The 24,109-nt window shown below is 41.3% G+C and overlaps 1 protein-coding gene across 1 annotated transcript in view; it reads left to right on the top strand.

Moving 5' to 3' along the window:
- Positions 1–24,109, top strand: part of LOC104497249 (nesprin-2-like) — a gene marked incomplete at its 3' end in the record, with an annotated part of 121,190 nt that overhangs the window by 72,111 nt on the left and 24,970 nt on the right. The window contains exons 53-67 of the mRNA XM_010140483.1: positions 1–15; positions 402–667; positions 1,452–1,608; positions 4,324–4,479; positions 6,975–7,115; positions 7,453–7,635; positions 8,180–8,317; positions 9,732–9,917; positions 10,858–10,980; positions 12,030–12,212; positions 16,021–16,146; positions 18,487–18,681; positions 19,271–19,345; positions 19,804–19,923; positions 20,680–20,787. Coding sequence (XP_010138785.1) covers positions 1–15; positions 402–667; positions 1,452–1,608; positions 4,324–4,479; positions 6,975–7,115; positions 7,453–7,635; positions 8,180–8,317; positions 9,732–9,917; positions 10,858–10,980; positions 12,030–12,212; positions 16,021–16,146; positions 18,487–18,681; positions 19,271–19,345; positions 19,804–19,923; positions 20,680–20,787 — 2,172 coding nt within the window. The remainder of the gene's footprint in view (positions 16–401; positions 668–1,451; positions 1,609–4,323; positions 4,480–6,974; positions 7,116–7,452; positions 7,636–8,179; positions 8,318–9,731; positions 9,918–10,857; positions 10,981–12,029; positions 12,213–16,020; positions 16,147–18,486; positions 18,682–19,270; positions 19,346–19,803; positions 19,924–20,679; positions 20,788–24,109) is intronic.

Genomic DNA, 24,109 nt, shown 5'->3' with positions numbered 1-24,109 from the left:
TTCATCAATGAAGAGGTGAGTTGCTCTAGAAACTCTTAAGTTCTTGGGAACATGGTGGGGATGAGGCCCTCAGTAAAATGGCGTGTAAAGAGCTGGGATCAGCACAGAACATCATCTCCCACTCACTGATCAGCCAGTTATCACCAGCCTTTCTTGAACCTGGAGTCAAAAAATGATGGGTACATTTATAGTACAAACTCTCTGAACCCGGAACTACTCTGTGTGTGGTTATATGCTTTGTTAGAGCAAACTTGAATATTCTGGCACGCTTCAAAGGTTTCAGTTCTCTGGCTGTGTAATTCCCGGTGCTCAGTCATGCGTATGAGTAAACGAATAATGTAACTTAAGGTAATGGAATAAAAAAGCACTTTATCTCATGCTTTGATATGCTGTTTACTTAGCTGGAACGAGAAACAATAATTCTCGATAAGCTCCAGGAAGAACCGCCAGAAAGTCTTAAAGAGAAAGAAAAGGCCACCAGAGAGGAACTGGTAGAATTACTAGATTTTGTGAACTTGTTTGAGGAAAACATCAACCAGCAACAGCTCCTCTTACTCTTACTTCTTCACCGAATAAGAAACATCCTGAGTACACCTGAAAATACTGAGGCAGAAGCTGCCCTTCCTGCCTTATGTGAGATAAAGGCGATGCAGGACCGCTGTAAAAAGTAAGTGAAATCTCTGTTCAAGGTGCAGTATAGGGCTACTTGTAAGCACAGTATTTCATGGGGTATCGAAGAATGTATGAAAGCTGTAATGCACTTAAAGTGATAGTGAATGCCCTGCCTGGTCAGACCACCGCTCCATCTAACCCATCTGCCGTCACCAGCACGGGCATTGGGAGGTAGTAGTTAGGGAGAAAACTGGCCGTATCGGGTGTGGGCTGCAATTTGTGTTCAAATGTAGAAGAAATCTGAAGGGTTATGGTCGATTTTGGAGGCTCCAAACTGTTGTGAACTTGAATGAGATGTGTGGGTCTTCCATGCTTATGAAAATCAGACCTTGTGCTTTTTGCAGCAACGCAACTTTTGCCTTATTAAGCGAGTGCTGCTGTTTAAAATTTGCCTCAGATATTTTTTGCAAATCCGTGATTGTACTCATCCTTCTCCGTGCCTGCTTTTTGATGTGGAAATCTTTGTGAAAGTCTTCTACGCTGCCAGTATTTTCAAACTGAGAACCTGAGCTCTGTTTGTTGTTTAAATATGAATACTATCTGATTTGGTCTACCAAACATACTTTGTTTAGCAATATCTGAAGACTCATTTTTGAAGAAACTGTGACAATAAAGGACAGAAACTCAGAGATTTAGTTCCTGAAGAAAATATTAAAATACAGACAGATGTGGTTCTGGGTACATATTTTTAAAATTTCTCTTTTAAGTGTGCTCTTTTATTACTCCTACATAGTATAGAGTCTAACACTTAAAATGTTCTTGCTGGAAATCTTCCATAGGTTGTCTGAAAAGACTCAAGAACAGAAGGATTCCGTACAAGCTGAGATTCAAGAGAGGAACAAGATCACTGAAGAAATAAGTGCTGTGACAAATGCATTGCAGAATGCTGCCTCCGTGTTTTTTCAAGATGCTACTGGAAAGGCAGGACAACTGGAGGTTGGTAACGGCTCTGGTGTTGTGTGGGGACATTTGGAATATTTTCTCTTTTATGCCGGGGCTTGAGCTTCCTCCAAATAGAATTAGTGGCTAAGTAGATGCATATACACATTGACGTAAAGAGAGTGAATCTGGCTCACAGCATGACGGGCCATGCCGCGTCCTTGGTTTCCGTTCCTCTCCTTCTCTGTGGTCCAGTTAGCAGCCGTAGAATAGAAGTCTTTTCAGATTGCAGAAGGATTCACAGCCAGTTGTGTGCCTTTTAGGAAGGTCTTAGTGTACGTCCTGTGCCTCTGCCCCCTCTGCGGACCTGCCAGGGCAGCTTCAGATGCTCCTGCATCAGAGGGTTAACCTGGTAAATGTTTTTTACAAATCAAATTGTGATCAAGACCACAGTGACCACCAGCAGCACCCAGCTCTCTGCAGCAACCTGTTACAGTTACCCTGGGTTACCTGTCTATACATTTCTATCATTTCAGTATATTTTTGTTATCCTTTGAATTCCTGACTTTAGGAAATGGTATTATTCCTAACACTTCCTGAATGTGGGTTTGTTTATTTAGTATTTTAATTGTATTTGTTTCAATTTAGTCTTACTGTTGTTTATGTAACTATCTTAATTTTTAAATCTTGAAGAAAAAATTATTTTCAATTATATTAAATTGAGTTATATTTTAACTATATAGCTTAGTAATTAATTTATTCTAGCCCACTAAGGTCTATTAAATATTTGGGCACTCTTTGCTGACCTTTGTATAGAAACTTGTTTGGGGTCCCTGCCATATATTTTCTTTAGAAGGTGGATGCTTGAAGCTGGTAAAGGGCTAGGAAAAGTAGAGAAGCCAAAGACTGTGGCGGCAGATATGAGCATTTTACTAGGGGTGAATATGAGAGAGAAATGTTAACTACATCTTGAGGAAGTTCTGAAATCCTGTGAGCCAGCATTTCTGTGTCAAAATCTTGCGGATTTGTCTGGAAGAGCAGGTTTCTATTTAAAATTATTTAGATTCAGAGTTGGGTGTGCTCTTTTAGTGAGTTCTCGTACCCAGGAGGAAATGTTACCACTACAGGTGCTTGATTTTCCTCTCTTGCCTCATATTCAAACTGTGCTACCCAGAAGTGAGTTTAGGCCTTGTTCCTGTTCCTGACAGCAGCAACCCCGTCAAATGATTTCTCTGTAGCAGCATGTCACAGCAGGCCTGTTCCTTTGGAGAAGATTCAGCTGAAAGGGTTGAAAAGTTCCTTAATTTTACCTCATGCAAACAGCAGTAAGCTAGAAGCTGCAGGGTGAGTTCATCGCTACTTCCAAAGAGAACCTAGTTTCTACAAAATCTATAGCGTTATTTGAGGCTCCATTGCATTTATCAAATGGAAATGCGTATTTCACTTCCAGATGACAAATCTAGGTTAGTCGAGTGGCAAAGTCTTAACTCGCCAACACAGACGAATATGCAAATGGGAAGTGATATCATCTAGTCCCCTAGGAAAAAAGATTGGGACAGTTTCGATGGACACCTGCTTTCCAGCTAAATAATCAGTTAAATGTGAATATTCATTTATGTAGAGAAACCAGTTTGGAGAGACATGCTTTGTTTTGGAGACTAATGTTGTAACTGATTCTTTCAAATTCAAGTCAGGGAAGCTATAAACTCCTGTAAATGTTGGCACAATCTTAATTGGACCATTTGACAACAAGAGCCTTCTCTGTGGTCACATGAGGCACACAGCTGTTTCATGGGTTTGAGTTCTTAACGTCAGACCCAGTTGTCGTGGGATGACGGGAAATAAATCAATCTCAGACTCTTAGGTATTTTTTCTGTGCACTGCATTAGTGTGAAGGAAAAGATTCCCAAGTGAAGACTAGGAGTTAATGGGTTACCATTACCCTGTCTGAAAAAGGATGTTAATTTTAATGTCTTTCATTGCCTGGTGGGAGCCTTAGGTGTTTTTACCCAGTCACTTGAGTTAACATTTGAATTTCTCAAACAGCTGAGCATTGGGAAAAGGAACCATAAAGCAAACAAACAGAACTTTCCAACTTGAAATTCTAGAAAACCTTCAAAACAAATGAGTTTCTTCACTCTCTCTGCAAGAGGACTTAGGTCGGATTTTATTTCAAGGCCACAGGCAGCGGACAGTTGTTCGAGTTTCTTTTATCTCATAAAACCTACATTCTTTTATGCAGAACTGGAAACTACTGTTCCGAAAGGAGCCTGCTGTGCTGCTCTGCGTAATTGCCTGAAAGCAGACACTTCAGCCTGAAACCTGTTGCTTTTTGTGGCCTTTGTGTTGTTTGTAATAATGAAGGAATGAACGTTGGCTATTGAATGTCTTGCAAAGAGAAAATGCACTTTTGGCAAAAGGGAGAGAGCAGCGGTTAGCATTTAATCATAGGAGCACCGCAAAGATTCCATTGCTCTGCCCGTCAATAAAAACCAGTGCGTCAGTTGCCTGACATGGAATAGTATCAAGTTTAATTAATTCTTACAGATTGAAAAGCATCATTTCATTAAATGAGTGAGTATTTCCCAAAGTTAATCTGCTTGCAGAGGTAGTCAAGTTAGTTTGATATCACCAAACCAACTTTTCCAAGTCATACTTGTGGGAAATACAAACCGCAAGAAGTATGTATGTTTGTATATACATATTCACATATACACACATGTACTCAGTAAGAACTGGGTAAAACTGCTGAAGTTATTCTTAATTTTGTAGGAGGTTCAGAGGGTGATTGCTAAAGAAAGTCAAACGCTAAAGGATATCATGGAGAAACTCCAGATCAAGTATTCTGAAATGTCTACAGTAGTTCCTGCAGAGATCGAAACCCAGTTGGAGGACTGCAAAAAAGTATTGCAAGACCTAGAAGACAAGGTAACTGTTGGTGTAATTTTAATATTTGCCTTTTTCTAATATATAAGTAAGTACAGCAATATTTGATCAATGTTGTAACTGAGTTAAAGAGGAATTTGAAACTGGATTTTTTAAATCTAATTTGCACACATGGTTAGGGTATCATGTTATGGTTCTCTACACCACCCCTTGGACGTGGTTGCGTTCCTTTAAAAGCAGTCAGGGAATTTACAAAAAGCCAAGGCAATGGTTTGTAATGTTCTCTATCTACAGCGAGTATAAACAGTTATCTGAAAGCAAAATTAAAGGAAAATGGAGTAATACTGTAAGTGCGGGGTCAGATTTTAGCTTGGTACCGTTATTAAAATTGTTATTTCTTCATTTGTGTTACATTTTAAAAGAAAAAAATCTTTCAGTTCTCTTATTTCATAAATAAGACTATTTAGTGCTAATTTTAAAAGCTAAATCTCAGTTAATTTGATAAAACCTGGAAGTTTAATAAACTAATTTTGAAATCCAGTTACACATTAGTGTCTATCAGATAAGTCATTTGGTTTATATTGCACTAAATATTTAGAGACATATTCATTACAGTTTATTAGTTTTCCTTCAGTTAACTTTGTAGTTTCTGTTTCAAAATGGAACCTGTCTTTTTAGAACCAACAACTGGGTAAGAGAGAGGGGGAGATGGAAAGTAAAACAGTATTTATGCTTTGGGTTTTGATTTTTGGTGGGTTTTTTTTTTTTTTCGGTTATATAATGTTTGATTTACCAAGAGAGAAGATAATCCCAATGCACACTTTACATGTTGGAGTGCAAGAACTGGTCCTGGAAACTAGATAACAATTGCTTTTCACATATAGGGAGTGGGAAACAATATAAACTGTCTTGGAATTTTTTAAAATGCATTTTGTAAACAAAATAAATCCTAATGAAACTGGACATCAGTTTAGTTACACACTAGTTGATGCCAGCATATGGCATTCTGCTTTCTTCTAAATCTGCTAACCTAAAAATGAAAATAAATTGTTCTTTTGATGCCATGCATTTTATGTGAAAAATATCATCAATTTACCCCAGCAAGAAGTCCTGAAACGACAATCCTGCCCTACCGATGACCACAGCGCTGGCAGATGCAGCTTTTTTTCTGAGGAAAGACATGAAGTCAGTGCTTGGTCTGCTTTCTCATTTCCAACTGTGGCACGTCATTCATACACGATCGCTTCTATTTTGGAAACTAGCGCTACAAATATCAATAATTTTTCCTGTCTGATGTACTCCAGGTGGTAGTAATGATCAAGTGATTGGTGATTACAGTCTGAGTTTCTTTGTCGAAGGAGTCTCAGGCACTAAGTACAGACTGGACTTCATACCTTTTTTGTATAAGCATGAGAGGAGCATTGTAGTTCCTCTTGCTCTATTTTTTTAATATATTTTGATTAATGAAATTTTATCAATTCAGTATCTTACTCTAGCTATTAATATTATATTGGTCTGACACTACGTGTTGGAATCTATAAATAATAAATGTTAATAAAATTAAGAAATAAAAATTGGATAAATAATTTAATAACTAATTAATGATCTTAGTTCCTCTTCCCACAAAAAGGGTTAAGTATTTCAGTATAAGGAGCTTCAAACCAGTATAACTACTAACCTGGAAATCTTTTGCCTCCACGCAGCATAAAGCTGTGCAATGTTCATATGCCCCATAAATCCCAGGGCTGCAGCACACGAGGAATTTATCATGACTTAACAATTTCCTGGTGCTTGGATGGCCCTAGCAACTAGCAGAGTTTAGTTAGAAAACACATAATTTTGGGCTAAGATCAAGGGCTTTCTCGCCCCCTGCACTTCATCTAGTCTATAGTAACCTGGTACCTTACTGTGTTGCTCAGTTCTGTGCTCAGACAGTTACTCAACTTCCGTTTACTTGGGAGTTCTTCTCTTTACATAGAAAATCAGGTCCTCCAGCATACTAATCTTTCATTTTTGTGGAGCTTTGCAGAGTAGAATTAAGTTCCACATACCTTATAGTGCCCAGAGCCTTTTATTTTAGTAATAAATCTCTAAATTTACATTTAGAAAGTCACTCTATATTAATGCTCTCTGATTTCTTACGTGGAAGTAACAGCTGTCAGCTGAGACGTAAAGGTGTCATTCCGTGTTTCCTACAGCACGGATCCCAGTATGACCCTTTCCACAGTGCAGCACTATTAGCCTCTGTTACAGACTAGAACAGGGCAGCTGAAGGGAAACACCCAGGGGTTGCAGTGGCATTATTTCTCCAGGATTTTTTTTTTTTCATCACCAGTCATTTTTAAGTGAGAGAAAAGTGTTGAATGACATGTAAGTGTTGAATCCGTTCCTGTTAACCTCCTTGCAAATGTAATCCCATTCCTGTGTTTTTAAGTGACTCGTCAAAAGAAACGTAAAAAGAATTTGAATATTTTTGGTGAGGTGATGTACAGACACAAGCAGATCTTTGTAATCTTCCCTGTCATTTACTTCGACAGGTTAGCCTGGAAATCTTGCAGAGCTCTCCTCAGTACGTGCTGAAAAGAAAAGCAGAAACTATTAATAATGGCCTTCAAGCTATTGGAAAGATGTTACAGCAGAAGAGTGAAAACGTTGCAAAAGCCAAAGAAGTTCAGAAGGTAATCTCACCAAAAACAGTTTGTGAGTGTTAAAAGATTTTTTTTGTTGTTTCTGCAGAGCCAGGAGGGTAAAGTGGCCCTCCTCTTATTTTATGTCTGTAAAAGTAGAAGTCCAAGCAAGCGTTTAGCTGGTAAATATTTTACCAATCCTTTCTCACAGGAAAATAAGTGGTTTTTTTCAACTGTGAATCACAGTGGTGGATGGAGAGTGTTCTGTTGTCATCATTACCAGTTCCAAAATCTTTGCAACTCCACGTGGCCCAGATGAAGAACAAATAACCCTGCTGTTATCTTTGAGCCTGATCTTATATGTCATTTCCCTTCTCTCCACGTGCAGCAAATCTGGGATATGCTGGACCTTTGGCATTACAAACTCAATGAACTGGATGCAGAAGTGCATGATATAGTAGAGCAGGATTCCTGCCATGCACAGGAATTGATGGATATCTTAGTGATGCCCCTTCAGCAGTACCAAGAGGTCTCACAACTTGCCGAGCGCAGAACTGCCATTTTAAATAAGGTAGATACGAACGTAAAAGTTCTTAGAATTTACATCTTACAAAAAGCAAAATAAAGGCTGTGAATAAAACAGCATCGAAGGCTCTCAAATCGATAAAGAGTCAAAAGCTTGCTGCAGGAGCATTGGCTTATTGTAGCTAAGAGTTTCTGGAGCAGCAAACCTCCAGCTGCTACCCTGAAGGACTGGCTCTGCACCATGGTTGACAGGAGTGAGCATGGGGAACTATTGCCCCTGGATGGGCAAAGAGGTGGTTCTCTATCACTCTGCTACTGGCCTGTCAAATTAACATTGCCATATGAATTGCAACAAAGCCCTCATGAGATGTAAGCTTGTAAGCACCAAAATTACCTTTTGATTAGGGGAGACAGCCTGGAATCGTGAAACTCTTTCAGAAACATAATGATCTTTATTTCACCATACTAATTTAACTGACCTTGATGAAAATGCATCCCCTTTTCTTTTAATCTTGTCTGTAGATGTGTTTATCCTATACGAGAAATAAAAATGCATTTGTGCCTTTTTGTAAAATCCTGTCATTTGCTAGGCTGCCAACAAGGTGGAAGAATATGAAGAACTCTTGAAGGATTTGAGAGCTTGGATAGAAAACACCAACTGCTTGCTAACAGCAGATGCTCAAAATGACTCTGCAAAAAGCTTACGCAAACATACCAATGATCTTCAGGTACGTGTCAGTGCGGATATATGGTCTTGTTAGAACTGGATGCTCTGTACAGACACGTTTGCATTCTTAAGTCTTACTGACATAAATAATTTACCGTCTGCAATAAATCCTTTAAGTGAAAAATAGTTATAGTAGGCACTCATGAAATACAGGTGGATACTTCTGGGTGTTGGATGGATCTATCTTGTGGAAGTGCTGAACTGTAGTACATCTATCTTCCAAAAACGTGGGATTGTCTTCTGTTACCCTGCTGCGTGGCTATAAAGAGTTTTTACTGCCCAAAGAGGCATTGTGTGTCTGTGATCCAAAAAGGATAAAGTGGTATTTTGATGTCTATGCGTTAGATGGAAACTTTGAAGTGAATTGTGATTTGGAAGGCAGTTCTCACTGTATCTTGAAGGTAATTCTGATTGGTAATTTCAAGAATCAAATATTTGTACTGTTTCAGGGAAGATTAGGGCCAGGCAAGTGCCAAGAGGATTTCTGGCAATTTCGTATTTGAAATAGGAGTTTTCGGTATGTCCACTCCTTGGCTTAGGCCAAGAGAGAACATTGGTGCTCTGCACATCGATTTTGTATTAAAATTAGTAAGAATTGCTTACAAGAAGTAGCCGGCTGTTCTGGACTGGTATGTTATGGAGCATGTAGCCACAATGGGGAGACTGTGATTTCCAAAAGCTGTGAACATTTTTGTGACAAAAGCTTATTGTCTCCTGCGTTGATGGTTTGGAGTGTTTTATGTGTTCTGGGCTGGGAAACTAGTGGATTTGGAAACACACCCAAGGCTTGCAGTAGAGTTGAGATGTGCATTCAGTCCTTTCCTTCAGGGGATCACATGCATTTCTTCCAGCCCACACTGTTCCTTCATGAAGACATTTGTTGTAATTACTCCAAAGCCTTGTCCAGTTAGCTGCAGGAGATGGGAAGGATCTTCCCGTCTTGCAGAACTGGCCAGATATTTTCTGGATGATTTTGTGACATCTGTGGTCTGCAGGCGGGTGTGCAGAAAACCCTTTTCATGTATCTGACAGGTGTCCTGTTCATGTACTTGGGGTCAGCTTGACCATGGCACAGGAGCTGGAGAGGAATCTTCTTCAGGACTTCATACTTCCCTTTTTTGGGAGTGGGACCTCTATCTGAGTTTAAAATCTTCCTCTTCATGCCTTTTGTCATGCAAATGTACACTTATTTTATCAAATTTATTTAAAACCAAGGCATTAGTCTCACTTTTCTGCCTGCAGGATGCAGCAGTTCAGTTCTTTTAGCAGTGAAGTGTTTTACTCTGAATTAAACTTTTGGGAATATACACAATGGTCAATGACATACAATTAAAACTGATTCTTTCTGATCCTAACCTCTGTGAAACTTATCTTCACCATTGATGGGTTACACTAAGTTCTTATTTTGTCTCCAGATGGCTTTGGAAGACTCGGAGCAAAAGCAAAATCTTCTACACAGTGTTTACTTGGAGCTGGAGGAGCTAACACCAGTCTTTGAAACAGACAGTGTAATGCAGCAGCTAAATGAAATAGATGATCAAGTAGCAGCTTTACAGAATGAGATAGCAGAGATTCTTCCACAGATCCAGCATTTGGCTGATGTAAGTCTGGGTGATCTGTAAGTGCCTTCTGTCAAAGCTTCGTCGTTTGTTATGAAATACACTTTCGATTGCTTGCATAGAAAAAAGGTTTTAGTAGATGTGCTAAGTGAGGCAATTAATTGTTTGGAAACAAACCATCAGAAGGTGTTTGGTATCTAATTAAGCTGTAAAGTTCAGGAGCATTGATGAAACTCCCTGTTTAGGAGGAGAAATGCAGTGTTTGTTGACCGGCAAATGAGAAGGGCTTATCTTGCTGGAGGGTAGGCCTCCTTTTCAGAAAAATGTGCAGAGAAAAGATGAGCCGTAACAGACCCAAATTATAACAAAGGATAATCCATCTACATATTAGGAAGGTTTTTATTTGCGGTGAGATTGGTCGAACAGTGGATCAAGGGTCCAGGGTAAAATCTCCATCCCAGGAGACGCCCAAAATGCAACAGGATCAGGCCCTAACCAGCCTGCTCTAGTGGGCACCAGAGACCTGAGGTCCCTTCCAACCTAATTTATTCTGTGACTCTGTCTCCATGAGAGTTCATACGCATCTGTACTGTTATGTCGATCCATTTTCCACCTGTATAAGACTCTTGATACGGGAAGCTGCAACAGTGTGATTAGACCAGTTCCTATACTCATGACTATCACCAGTGGAAAATAGTCTTGTCACTGCTGGTAATGTATAATGTGACTTTTCAAGGATATTTCAATTCTGCAATCAGGGTTTAAAACAGTCCAGGTGACCTTAGAATCTTAATACCTCGAGAAGTTAGGATGGTACGTAATTTGTAATAACTAGCCTTTTGATTGGTAGCATCCATTAACATATCCTCATTTGCTGCACTTGTTTTTCAGTTTTTCTTTTAAAATTTAAGTGAAAAGCAGAAACACAGGCTGGCTTTATTATTTGTACTATCTACAAATATCCTCTGTTTCCAAAATCTAGGAGTTGGATGCCATTGAATCTCATGTGAAAGTGCTTCAGAAGGACATTGCCAAAATGAAGACAATCCTGTCATCAGAAGATCTGTTAGAATTTTCTCCTAAAGACCAACTTAAACAGGGGCAGGTCTGTGAAAACTCCTTTATAAGTTTATTTCACGTAAGTTAGCATAAATATGCTTCCACAAGCATAAGGCTGTTTTGTGACTGCAAACTACCATGAATAGGTTCTTCGTATATGACTTTGAAGTGTTATTATCACACAAGCTCTAACTCTTAGGTCAAAGATTGCAAGTATTATTTCAGTTATGATTTCGGCTGTGTGTTTCTACAGTAGCAAATAGTGCAGTCCAAGAGGAGCACATTGGTGGGGCAGAACAGCTGGTGCAGAGGACCTGATATCTGTGTATGTGTCTTGGGAGCTTTCTTTGGGCTGATCCTGTAGAACGGACATCCATTAGTGGCTGGGTGTCTTCAGAGGCTCTTCTGGAGAGTGTTGTCTTTAGTTTAATTTGAAAGGAATCCAACTTGCATGGTCCAAGATGACTTTGCAATGTAAACCCTAAGGTGACACTGTTGGGGGTTCCCTTCAAGAAGCACAGTCATGGCTTGAACGAAAACATTTGAAATTAAAGCACTATTAAGAAGGAGCCCACAGAGAACTTAAAGTGTGTAGCTTATGCATGTGTGTCAGACATACCTGCTATATGCGAGTGTCTCCATTTTTGGGAATTTTATGGCCTAACTTTCAGAGACCCTTCTGGCACCTCACTCTATTTAGCTTCAAACAGTAAGTAATCTGAAAGTCTGAAAATCAGGCCCTACTTACCAGGAATTGTAGTTTTTGGCTGGAGTGACTTACTGTAAAACCATTTCCTCATGCAGGGACTTCACTGCAAAATACCTTGGCCAGTTGGTTTTCCTTTCTCTGCTAGAGTGAAGTACAGCAAAGCATTATGGTATCTTTTCTTTTATGCCTCAGTCAGTTCACACTGTTAGCTGACTGAAGTGCAAAAAGCATGGGTTCAGCCTTTTTTGTTCCAAGATGAAAATATTCTTCCTTAAATGGGAAATTCACCAAAGAAACTTTTGCACGATGTGACAGTAGTATAAATTTTCAGTGTGGATTTTTTCCAACTCAGTATCACATCCATCATCTGTCCTGTGTCCTGATAGGTTATACTTGACCGTGTTGGTCCTATGAAGGAGACTATTGTCAATATTCAGTCCTATGAAGAAGCACGTCAGCTATCAGGGGTGAGACTGCAACCTTTCTCAGTCTTCCAAAGAGCAAGACAACTCTTGAGAGAATTGAAGAAATTAGAAAAAATTACTAAGGAACAAAATGAGTTACTGGAGGTAATTTTTTTTCCTTTTACAGTTACCTAAACCACCATTATTTATGATAATTTTGATCGCTAGACAATATTGTTTTTACAGGCAAAGAGCACACCAGATAGTAAACGTACTGTGTCTTATATGTAATGGTTTAGGGGTTTTTTTTGTTGTGTTATTTTTCCTGTATAATTTGATACAAGGCTCACTGGATACTTGTGAAATTCTTTTCAGTTTTCCAATTCAGTCATAACTGACTCCATAGGTATTAGCTTATCGTAGAAGAAATGAAGGCCCAAGTGTTTTATGACCTGGGTTTCTACAACTGATGATTAAGTCCAGTGTTCTGTGCAGGTGCTCATATCTGTAATGTTCAAGTCCTTAAATTTACCTTAAACATGGAAATTCTTTGTTGACAGCCATTAGATAGGAATTGATGACAGTTAACAGCAGAAAGGCTCTTACTAAAGATGATCTTCCCAACTCAGTGAGCCAGGAAAATGACCATTTTCTACTGCTGTAGCTTGGTTAATTCATTGTTTTGAGGCAGGCCAACGGCTGCCCTCAGAAGGTCCCATACAAGGATGTGTCTGCTAAGTGAATGTGACAGGGGCTTGGGGATGCTGTTCGCCAGACCAGGTTTGGAACAGCAGTGGTACAACAGCATCGGTGTGACACACAGCTGGAGGAGAAGGCAGTGCCGGTGGTGCCAGCAAGCATTAACTCATGGGTAGTAAGAGATATGAAACAGTTCTGCTGGCTGCAAACCTGAAGTAGCATCTCTGCAGTATTTCAGTGAGCAGTGTGGTTGTGCCAGCTCAGGAGGGTTTTAATTCAGGGATATCCTCATCACACTCCACTGCCCAGGGTAGGTACACTGGGAGGCAATCTGGGGTTCGGTATGCATGTCCCCGCGTCAGCAGTATGGAAATTCTCAGGTGACCCATCCATTCCTCCACAGGATGATAGCAGCACCTAGAAAAAATGATAGGGTATCTTTGCTGATTCGGTTTTCCGAAGCTATTAGAGTAAAGCAGAGTGCTTTAGAACCTCTGCCTTCTACTCTGGGCATTTCGCAGGCCAGGCAGACACAAGTCAAAGGTGAAATGTTAATCTCAGACTTTCAGTTTGTGAACTTGAGAGCTCCGCACCGAGAGAAAAACTCACACGTGCTACATGGCTGACGCATTCTTGGAGCTCAGAAAAAAGCAGTGACTCTGTAAGATCCGTATCGTCCCTACGATTTTTCTTCTTTTTTTTTTTTTGTCCATACAGTTTCTTATGTCTGCAAAGTGGATGTGGTGAAAGGTACCTTTTCCAGAGAGTTATCAGATTAAGTACTCGAGAATTTTCAAAACACTTGAAAACTGTCAGAAACAGGGTCCTTTGCAATTACGAAGTGTTATTGTGAGACTTCTAACTGGTTTATGTGCAGCATTAGGTCAAGGTTTAGATTTTTCTCCTTTTTGAAACAGCTGTAACCTTTTTTACTCAGCATTTGCCTTTATCTTACAGGCATCCAACGATCTATAGCTGAGTGAAATTTCTTTGTGAGAAAACAGATTGGAAAAATTGCAATTCTTGGCAGCTAGGATATTAAACTGTGCAAAAAAGATTTTCCAGACCTGTTGAATGGATTGAAAGCAGCAGTACTACAATACAAGTCTAGCACCACCTAAGACATAACAAAGGATAAAGCTATTAAAGGATGGCATTTTGAGTGCTGCGTTAGAAAGGTAGTAAGTATCCTGACAGAAAGGAATGCAAATGGGAGGCAAGCTTCCTGTACCAATATACACAGTTATTTTTTTTCCTGAGGATTAGTTTTGAAACTTTTGGTGTTTGGATGAGCCTGCCCACATCTTGCCATCTGTGATGTGACAGGATATTGCACTGGAAACTTTTGTATAGTTATGTTGTGGTGTAACACCTGAAAAGGTGTGACAGAAAAAAACCCTGTAGGAGGCAGCGTAAGCGCTTTGGGGCAGGATTTTAGGTGACTTAGATCTATGTTGAACATTGCCCTCTGCCTTTCAAGTACCACACCTAAATGATATCATCAAGAGGTGGAACTGGAAGCCACAGCTGCTTCTACCAGTTTTCTGTGCAAGAGACTGGCAGTATTTGAATACTTGATTGTTTAATCTGGTCTTCCATAACAAGTACAACACCTGCCTGCACGTATGCTACGGGCGGGTGGGCCTTTTCATGGGTAGGTCTGCTAGTATCACCACAGTATGAAAAGTAAAGAGCAAGGAAATAATTCAAAAGAGGCTACACCTCTAGAAGAGATTCAGTCCCACATGTGTAGCATAATTTATGTTATATTAGGAAAAAGATACAGTAAGATTTTTTTACCCCTCGGTAGAATGCAGGGTACAGATACATCTTCAGGCAAATAGTTATATTCATGAATTGGCTTATGACAGAAGACATTGGAGTCTGTATAAGGAGCATTCATATTCTTTAGTGAGTCAAGGAAATCTGAGGCAGTATGCTTTTTACATGTTACTAAACAGTGTGGAAGTAAAGGTATGGGTAAGAGAATCTCTCTTTTAGAAGGGCTTTTAGTTTCTCATTAAAACTGAGCAGAAGACATACTCTTTTTTTATCCCTCCTCTAATTCTTTAGCTATGGCATTAAGATTACAGGCCACAATTAAATATCTTCCTCTCCAGTCTGGCTTTTTTTTAAGTGGGGGAAAATGCTTTTTCCTTCCTTTTAAAAAGAAAATCATGTAGAACCTGATTAGTTTGTGTTTTATTGAGAGGTAGTGCTTTTATTGAGAGGGACTGCTACTGCAAAGAAGTGACTGAAGACATGGCACTGTTACTGTTGATAGCGGGAGAGACTCTTTTCTCTGAAAGGCAGAGTCTGTACACGCTTTGCAGAGAGATTTTTCCAAGCTGTCAGGCTGTTCTGGTGCTGCTGTCACAGAGTCAGTTCCAGCCTGTTGACAATAGGCTGCACTTTCTTCATTACCTTTTGCAGACACCCAAGATATTCCTTGGTCTTCCCACGGGTCGGAAAACATAAAGCTACCAAATGTTCTGCAAATCAAATGTTTTCACAAAATACTCTGGTTTGTAGATGTAACAATTTTTTAACTATCTGAGACGTGGTGACCGGCTGTGACTGACCAGCACGAACAGTGTGTGTGGGGAGATTGCCGATTTCTGCACAAAGAGTAAAGCACGGGCGTGGATGAGATTTTGCTGTCACTGTCAAATGAGTAAAGCCCTCTTTTGCTGTTTGAAAGATACAATATGTTTTCCTATAAGACATGTAAGAAGAGGAAGCTCAAAGTGGAAATACTTATCGTTTTAATGGGAAATATTCAAGTTGTCAGATAACTGCGGCTGGCTTATCCTCTGAGCTGCAGTATCTGCAGAACTAGCTGGCAGTAAAGACTCGAGCACCGATAAAAACCAGGTAGGCTTTCTAACTTGATATAAACCCCCATAATTATTTTTTTTTCCCAACCTGTTTTAAATTGTAGTGAATGTGATTTAAATATGTTCCATTTACATTTTATAGCCAAATTTGTAGCTGTACTCTGGAGCAAGCAAAGATGTGCTCTGAGTCAGAATACCCCACCATGCTTCCACTTACGGACAGACCAGTTTGTTTCTCTTTAGCAAGTAAATAATAAACTTAGCGAGGATAAGGTTGTGCCAAGTTAGCAGAACACACAGAGTTTCTTTTACGTGTAACTACAGATGCAAAGGACACTTCAGTACTCTTCAGTACAAGATTGTTGCATTACTGACTAGCTTTGTTTCTGTACTACCTAACGAATTCCAAGAGATTGATGAGGATTACCATTTCACAGGAAGCTGTGAAGAAAACAGAAGAATGTGAGCAAGAGATTGAGAAGTTAGAACAATTCTTAAAGAACCGCTTGGTTGAAATATCACATGAGGATCAACCACTGGCTCAGAAGACTCATTGTCCAGAAGTGGGTTCCATTGTTTTTCTCTCATGTCTGTTACTTGTCCCAGCTGACACTAACCATGACGATGCAGAGCACTGAGAAACAGCACTGTGCCTCCCCTTCCTGCCACAGTCAAGCAGGCAATTGAATGCCATGGTGTGACTATGCGTATGTCAGTTGATATATACCGGGAGATACTACAACTAATATTGGGTTGCAAGTTGGGTATATCTTTCATAAGATAGTCCGTATTGATTGTGAAGTGTCATTTGTACCCGTATCAAATTCTACGGAAAATTTAGAGTATGCTTTCATGACCGCTGTTTTGGTGGAACAATATGCAGCCCTGACAGCTTGCCTGTCTTCACACCCTGGTAATGTTGCTGAGGTAGCAGCTTGGGATAGCGCATAACGAGAAAACCGAGTGCATTTCTGATTACTGACTGTGCAATGGTACTTGTGGTGATTCTGGTTACGGTTAGTTTCTTTAGATTCCTTTCCTCTTCCTCACAGCCACGCTGTGTTTTCATCAACTGATTAACATGTGTTGCTTTTCTCCCTGCAGTCAGCTGCTTTCTGTAATGGATGAATTGATTATTTAATGCCAAAATAAGATGTGTTTTAAGGACAACACTGCAGAAGTCAGGAAATGACTAATTAAGAGTAATAACTATTTCTAAAGTGCTTCAGCTTTTTGCAGTCAGTCACAATAAATACACATACACTGTACTTGCCTAATAACTATAATCACTCAGTAGGCTCCCGAGTACATAGCTGCTCTGCTTTCAGGTGGTTGATGCTAGTACTAAGCATGACTCATTTCCTGATTCTTATTTTTGTCTTTCAGTGTAGGACTTTGTTTAATAGGTCTTATTTTAGAAGAAAATCCGGTTCATGATTGTAACATTTAATGAGCAGAAGTGGGCAATGGAATTGCCCATCTTATTGAGTGGCTTCAAATGAAGCAGTGACCTTAATAAAGACTTGGGTTTAAGGAGGTTCTTGACTAAAGTTTGCAAAGCAGTAACTGGTAAATGTATGCTGTGAAGTCTCCTCCTGCAATGAAACAAATAGAAATACTGGGTTTAGTGGTCATTTATAAAAATATGTTAAATTATCATGAATGGCTGTTTCTTCATTCCAATGGTTTTTTGTTTCCTCTACCTTTTGCAAGATTTTACCTTGTGTTTTTTAGTGTATAAAAGGAAAAAACATCCTTGTCTGAGCGGAGTTCCCACGTCCTTTGAAAATTTGCTGGGGTTTCTACCTCCACCTTCCCCATCATGCAGCCACACTAGCGTTATTAACAGAAGAAGCCGTAGTGGAGACAGAACCAGCAGTCTTACTGCTTTCATCTGTCACAGATTACTTGCATAGTAATGATAGAGCATGGTGTGAAATGATTTCGAGCCTAGCATCAAAGCTTGCTCTGATAGACTGAGCCCAATGTGCAACGGGATATTTAGCCACATTTCAGTTTTCTGAGCAAGCAACAATGCTTCAGAGAGCTTTAGCACCTTCAGTAATGAAGGGAGTGGGGCCTTTTATTCCTCACCGTCTTACTCTGTTATTTGTTGTGCTTTCTTTGCTCACCTGGAGACTGCGTGGTATGGAAAAGCCCTAGCAGAAACCTCTAAGGGCAGAACACTGGCTAGAGCAATAGTCATTGCCAGGGAGGAGACCAAGACAGATTTATTTTCCCCTATGTTAGTGCAGAGTTACTTGGGTCATTGTTTATCCCTGCAGAACGTTAAATATTTTCTTCGTACTTTGTTGGGGCCCATTGCTCCCAATATCACACTCAAAGTCATGGGCTAGTTTTGTCACTAAAACCTATTGAATGGTTTGTGCTTCCTTCTTTTAGGCCAGGTTCAGCAAAGAAGGTTCAGCCCTGAGTTTCCCTTATTGTAGGAATATTGTAGGACAGCCTTTGCCCTCATCAAGGCTATCCCGAGTGTTTTGTGTCAGGTTTCCAGAGAGGGTGGTTTAAAGAAATGTCACCTGCTCTGACACACGGAGTAATGTAGCCCAGCTGCATTCCCTCTGTCCTGAAGGAAACATGTGTTCCCATGACTATGCAGGGCCTCGTTAGAATTAATTATCCAGCCTTTCACGTTTCCTTCCAGAATACCGACTTGTGTGTTACAGGCGGCAAGAGCTGTCCTGAGCTGAATCTGTTGCTGCTGTCTCAAATGTATCTGGGCATCTCCTGCAGTGACAATGGGGAACTGTCCCAGTGCCCGGAAAAAGGGGAAAGGGGAAATAGCCCCAGCCCCAGTAAGATGCTTTATGTTGTCTCATCTGTTACATTACTGTTTGGTTAAGTAAGAAAAATGGATGCTTACAGATGTTGTTGCTCCTTAGGGTGAAATGGAAGCTCTAAAAGAAGAAATCATAAAGCTGTACCAAAGAAAGGAAGATATCCTTACTGGGATGAAGAATTCAATGTCTGAGCTTCACCAGCGCTTACAGCAAGAAGTGCCTGAACCAGGAGATGAACCTTCAGCCTCTGAATTAGCACCAAGTGACTTGATTGAGACCCATGTTTCAGGTCAGCAGGTACGTGGAGCACCACGTTGTGATCACTTGCCTGTGATCACAAAGCAGAAAGGTAAATAACCCTTCTTCCTCCAGGAGGAGGGGCATGTGAGAGAGGAGCACCCCAGCAGCTGTGAATCAATACTACTTCTCCTCCCCTTTGTGCTTCTGAATGGTTCCGGAAGGACTGAGTAGAGTGCCTGTCTAGGAGAAGATGGGGGAGAGGTGTGCCTCTAGATATCTTTTAGCATGAGCAGATCCAGCATGAAGTTTGCATCAGGCAATCAGCAGCAAAATGCCCAATGTGTAGATTTGTTGATTGATCAGTTGTTCTGGGATTTTTGGTGCATTCTTTTCAGGGAGCAAAATGAAATTTGTTCCAATTATAGCTGTGACGTTGAAACATTACAGCATGGAGAAAAGTTCCAATTCCCAGAGGTGCTTAGTACCTACAGCTTTTGGGTACTTTTATGTAGGGTGGCAGATGTTCAGTACTTCTCCAAAAGTGGAGACATTCTGGTGGTAACATTATTTTGGTTTACAGGCAGAAGAGCCTTTCGCTGTTCTTGTCATGAATAATTGGGCTGTCTCTTTGTGTGTATTTTTGTAGTTCAAAAAAAGAGGAATGGTCTCTCTTCTACCTTCCTTAGATGAAGAATTAGAAGACTGTTCTCTCCACAGCAAGGTGAGTTCAGTATATATTTTATATATATACAGCTGTATATGAATACAAGATTTTGGTACAGGACAAATGGAAAATGTCTAAATCTGAAATACTTTAGACCAAGTTGAAATATCTGTTATCTCTCCTGGATACTAAAAAATTGCACTCAAGCCATCTTACCAGTATTACAATACCGATATTACACAGCACCTCATTCTGGGATTGCTTGTGCAGTAATACACCCTTTGTGGAAGTGATAGTGGCAAAACTTGAGTCTAAATATCAATGTGTTTAAATATGTGAGTGGAGTTCAGACAGAATTAGACATCCCCTGAAATGCGAATACTGAAATGAAACAAGCAAAATGTTTTTTATGTTTGAGCAAAGTGTTCCTAAAGATTTGCAGTAATTTACATTGCCTGAGGGATACCTGAGCTTCCTGTTCACAGGCTAATGCTGAGCTGTTACTGCTTTCAAAGGGAAGTACAACCACAGAGAATGATGGAATCTTTTGGCCTTCAGAAAGAGGTGATGAAAGGCACAAGGAGGACAGTACAACCTCCTGGTCTTCTGGTACTTTGTCAGATGGCGTCGTTCAGGTAATGCACTTCAGGTTTATCTGCACAGGGATGGGAACTCCTCTTTCTGCACAAGTCCTGGGTATCGCTGAAGTCTGCAAAGCCAGAGGACTCTAGAAATGCAGGACATGATGGCCTTGTTCAGATCCTTCATCTTCCATATCACTCTAAATCTTGCTATTTAAAATCTCCCTTCCTGTTGTACATATTGGTTGGACTCAATGACCTTAAGGATCTTTTTCATCCTAAATGATTCTGTGATTCTATATTAATTTCTTCTGGCCTGACAAAAGCCCAGAGATAGAAATGCATATTTAGTAGCAGCAATTTGTTTCAATAAATCCTGGAAAGGCTGTAAAATGTGCACTTTGTTGGGGGATGATTTGTGGAAGAGGTTCTCTTTGTACATGAGAAGGTCAACATTTCGGACATCCAGTTGGCTACAATTTTGGTGGCATTCCGCTCTGTTCTTCACGGTGTCTCGATAACGTTTTGATAGCTGTAATTGTTTGTTTGTGTGAATTGATGCTACAGGCATAAGAGCACTTTTCCCTGTGAATACTTTTGGGCCAGGACCACTATAGGCTGCTGTCCTTTAAAGCTTCTCTAGCACATCAAAACAATGTTCATAGAATTATTTAGGTTGGAGAAGAACTTTAAGATCGAGTCCAACCATAAACCAAATGCTGATGCGTCCCCACTGCGACGCGTCCCCACTGCGACGCGTCCCCACTACTAATGATACAAGTACTTCCACTGATGCCTCTCTCTGTACAGGATGCTGATGAGATAACGGAATCACCTGATAACCATGGTGAGGGAACCTCTGTGCAAACTTTGCAGACCACTGGAGGGCCTGGCAGAGGTGATGGCAGTCAGGCTATGGTGAGTTTCCAGGCCTGAAGAGGGCTGAACAAGGTGACCTTCTGAGCTCGGTGTATAACCTACCTAATGGGCAGAGGCCCTGGTTTGTCATGGTTGTGCTAGTGCAGTTTGTTGCTCTATCTAGGATATGGTAGGATACCTACAACGTGGGGTTCTTCATATTGCTCCTTTGGGTGATAATAAATACATTTTGATTTGCTCCTTGAAAATGCAGTTTGCAGGGGAACAAAATGGAATATTTTAGGAAGTGAGATGCTGGTGTTCATACAGGCATGAATGGAGGGGTTCAAGAGATGGAAACATACATGAGCTATGGGACTTCTAAGTGGCAGTGAAGGAGAAAATAAGGAGATTGACACTCCTGCATGTTGCTTTGTGGAAGGCACGCACGGGCTAAGTGAGGGGTGGGCCACAGCCTACAGGTTATACGCAAAAGAACATACGGAGACAGACATGAACGCTCCAGGAAGGCCAAAATCAGCAGACTGGTAGCAGAGCAGCCTCAACTCTTCCTGGGTTTAGGGTGCGGAAGAAGACAGAATCCATCACTGCCAGGGGCAGGAGCAGGCCCCCAGGCCACTTTGTCTCCCTTTCCCCCCAGCTTCTTCCATTGTGCTTAACCTTTAATTTATCATTAAAAAACCATAGCAAGCTATTGAACGCCAGCCAGCAGCACAGCAGAGGCTGTACTGGTGGTGTAAGAACTAGCCTCACGTGTGGGTATTACATATGATGTGATTGTCGGAGGTTTTTCGCTGTGGTTTTTTCTCTCTGCTGCGCTGTGATGCTGCCGGTCTCTGTGTATGCAGGACGTGTCTAAGCTCTCTTGGCAGTCACTGCAGTACCCAAGCACAGCAAGGGACATAACTTCCAGCTGAACATTCTGGGTTTCCAGAAGCCTTACAAGACAACACATGCCCTCCTGGCACCTCTGTGTACCACCACAGTGTCTTGTCTTCAGGGCTGCCCTCAGCCTCAGCCATACAGAAGTTCAGTGGAGAGGTTTCTCAAGCCAGACACGGCGGCTTTGCGGTCTGTGGCGAGTGTGCTGCCAGGCTGTGAGCCAGGGTCCTTCTCTGCTCTAGCAGTCGGGATTCTTAGAGATTCTATTTACAAGATCAATTACTATTTGGACTCAGGAAGACATTTATTTTTATAAATGGTAAATCTGTTTGTTTCCCTAGAGATATGTGTATGTGTGGAAATTTATGAAGTCGATTATTGTTTGTGTTCTCCATTTAGAGCTTAACTGTATGCTAAAATCAAATAACTCCTACTATCTCAGTGATAGCTGAAGGATACCGTTTCCCCTCTCTGGCACGTTGTCCCTCCCATGCAGACACACCTGCTCCCAAATTCAGTCATAGCAGCCTGAAACACAATCTAGGATTCAGAAAAACATTTAAACTACTGCACAAGGAAGAAAAGACTATAACCCATTACTGTTCTTCCGTGTGGGTGGCAACAAAGCAGCAACTCGTAGTCCAAGAGTGATCAAAAGAAATTTCAGGGCCTTGGGACGGCTGGTGGTGGAATCTGGGGCACAGGTTACTTTTTCTTCTCTCTTCCCCGCTGCAGGCGGGGATGACATTGGAAAAAATAAATGGACCCAGTCAATTAATACATGGTTGCATAGCTGGTGTCACCACCACAATTTTTTTTTTCTCTTTTTTTTAATAATGGGATGGCACCAGGCCTGCTGGAGTCAGATGGGATTCACCTTCCTCAAGGGTAAAAGAGAGTCTTTGCTCAGGAACTTGCAAGATACATTGTCAGAGTTTTAAACTAGACTTGAAGGGAGAGAGGGATAATAACAGGCTTGCCAGTGACAAGCTGTGGCATGGCACACCGTGGTTAGAGAGCCGGAGTGCTAGCGAGGACCCTCATCCTGTTGCTCTGAGGCATGCTGGGGGACCCTACAGCACACTTCAGTCTTATAGAGATGAGCCAGTGGCTCCTGAAGTTGGAGAAGCCAACAGGGAAACACCAGGGAAATACCTTATAATAATGAAGGGTTGTTCCTCTGAGAAGGTGATGTGGCGACAGCCCGGCTGAAGTACCTCTACACCAATGCACGCACCATGGGCAACAGCAAGAACTGGAAGCTACTGTGCTGCTAGAAAGCTACAACCTCGTTGCCATTCCTGAAACTTGATGGGACAAATCCCATGACTGGGGTGTGGCTATCAATGGCTACAGGCTGTTCAGAAGGGACAGGCAAGGAGGGAGGGGTGGAGGTGTGGCCCTCTACATCAAGAAATAGATAGAATGTGAAGAGCTGTCCCCGAAGAATAGCCACAAGCAAGTTGAAAGCTTGTGGGTAAGAATTGGAGATTGATGCAACAAAGGGAACCTGTGGATGGTGTTTTCTACAGGCCTCCCAGTTAAGGGGAGCCTATTCACGAAGCCTTCTCACTCAAGCTACAAGAGGCTTCACACTTGCAGGCTCTCATCCTACCAGGGGAATTCAACACCTAGACAGCCTTACTAGAGGATACTGGACCCGATGGTCACCAAAGCAAGTGAGCTGATTGATGACAGCAAGAGTGATGGCAGAGTGGGCTGCAGTGATCATCCACTGGTGAAGCTCACAGTCCTGAGGGCTATGGGTCAGGCAAAGAGTGAAGTCAGGATACTGAGTTTTAAGAAAGCAAATTCCAGCTCTTCAAGGAGTTAGTCAGTAGGAACCCTTGGGAACAGTCCTCAGGGACAAGGGAGCAGAACAGAGCTGGCAGATCTTCAAGGACTCTTTCCGTAGAGCACAAGAGCTGTCGTTTCTCAGGAATAAGAAATCAGACAGGGGGAAGAGACTAGCATGGCTGAGTCAAGAGCTGCTGGTCAAACTAAAGGGCAAGAAGGAACTGCACAGGCTGTGGAAGCAGAGGCAGATATCCGGGGAGGAGTCTAGAGACACTGCCTGGTTGTGTAGGGATGAGGTCAGGAATGTCAAGGCACAGCTGCAGCTGAATTTGGCAAGGGATGCAAAGAATAATAAGAGCTTCTACAGGTATGTCAGCCAGAAAAGAAAGGTCAAAGCAAACGTAACCACCCTGATGAGCAAGACGGGCAAGCTGGTAACGACAGATGAGAAGAAGGCTGAGGTACTCCCTCAACAACTATTCTGCCCCAAGTCTTCACTGGGAGCCTCTCTTCCCACACGTCTGAGTTGTCGGACTGCAAGACAAGGACTAGGGCAGCAAAATCCCTCCCACTGTAAAAGAAGATCAGCTTCATGACCACCTGAGGAACCTCAACATATGTAAGTCTATGGGACCTGATGAGATGCATCCCAGAGTCCTGAGGGAATTGGCTGATGTAGCTG

Source organism: Buceros rhinoceros, unplaced genomic scaffold, assembly GCF_000710305.1.
Source record: "Buceros rhinoceros silvestris isolate BGI_N320 unplaced genomic scaffold, ASM71030v1 scaffold667, whole genome shotgun sequence".
Lineage (NCBI taxonomy): Eukaryota > Metazoa > Chordata > Aves > Bucerotiformes > Bucerotidae > Buceros > Buceros rhinoceros.
This window is presented reverse-complemented; position numbering and strand designations above follow the sequence as displayed.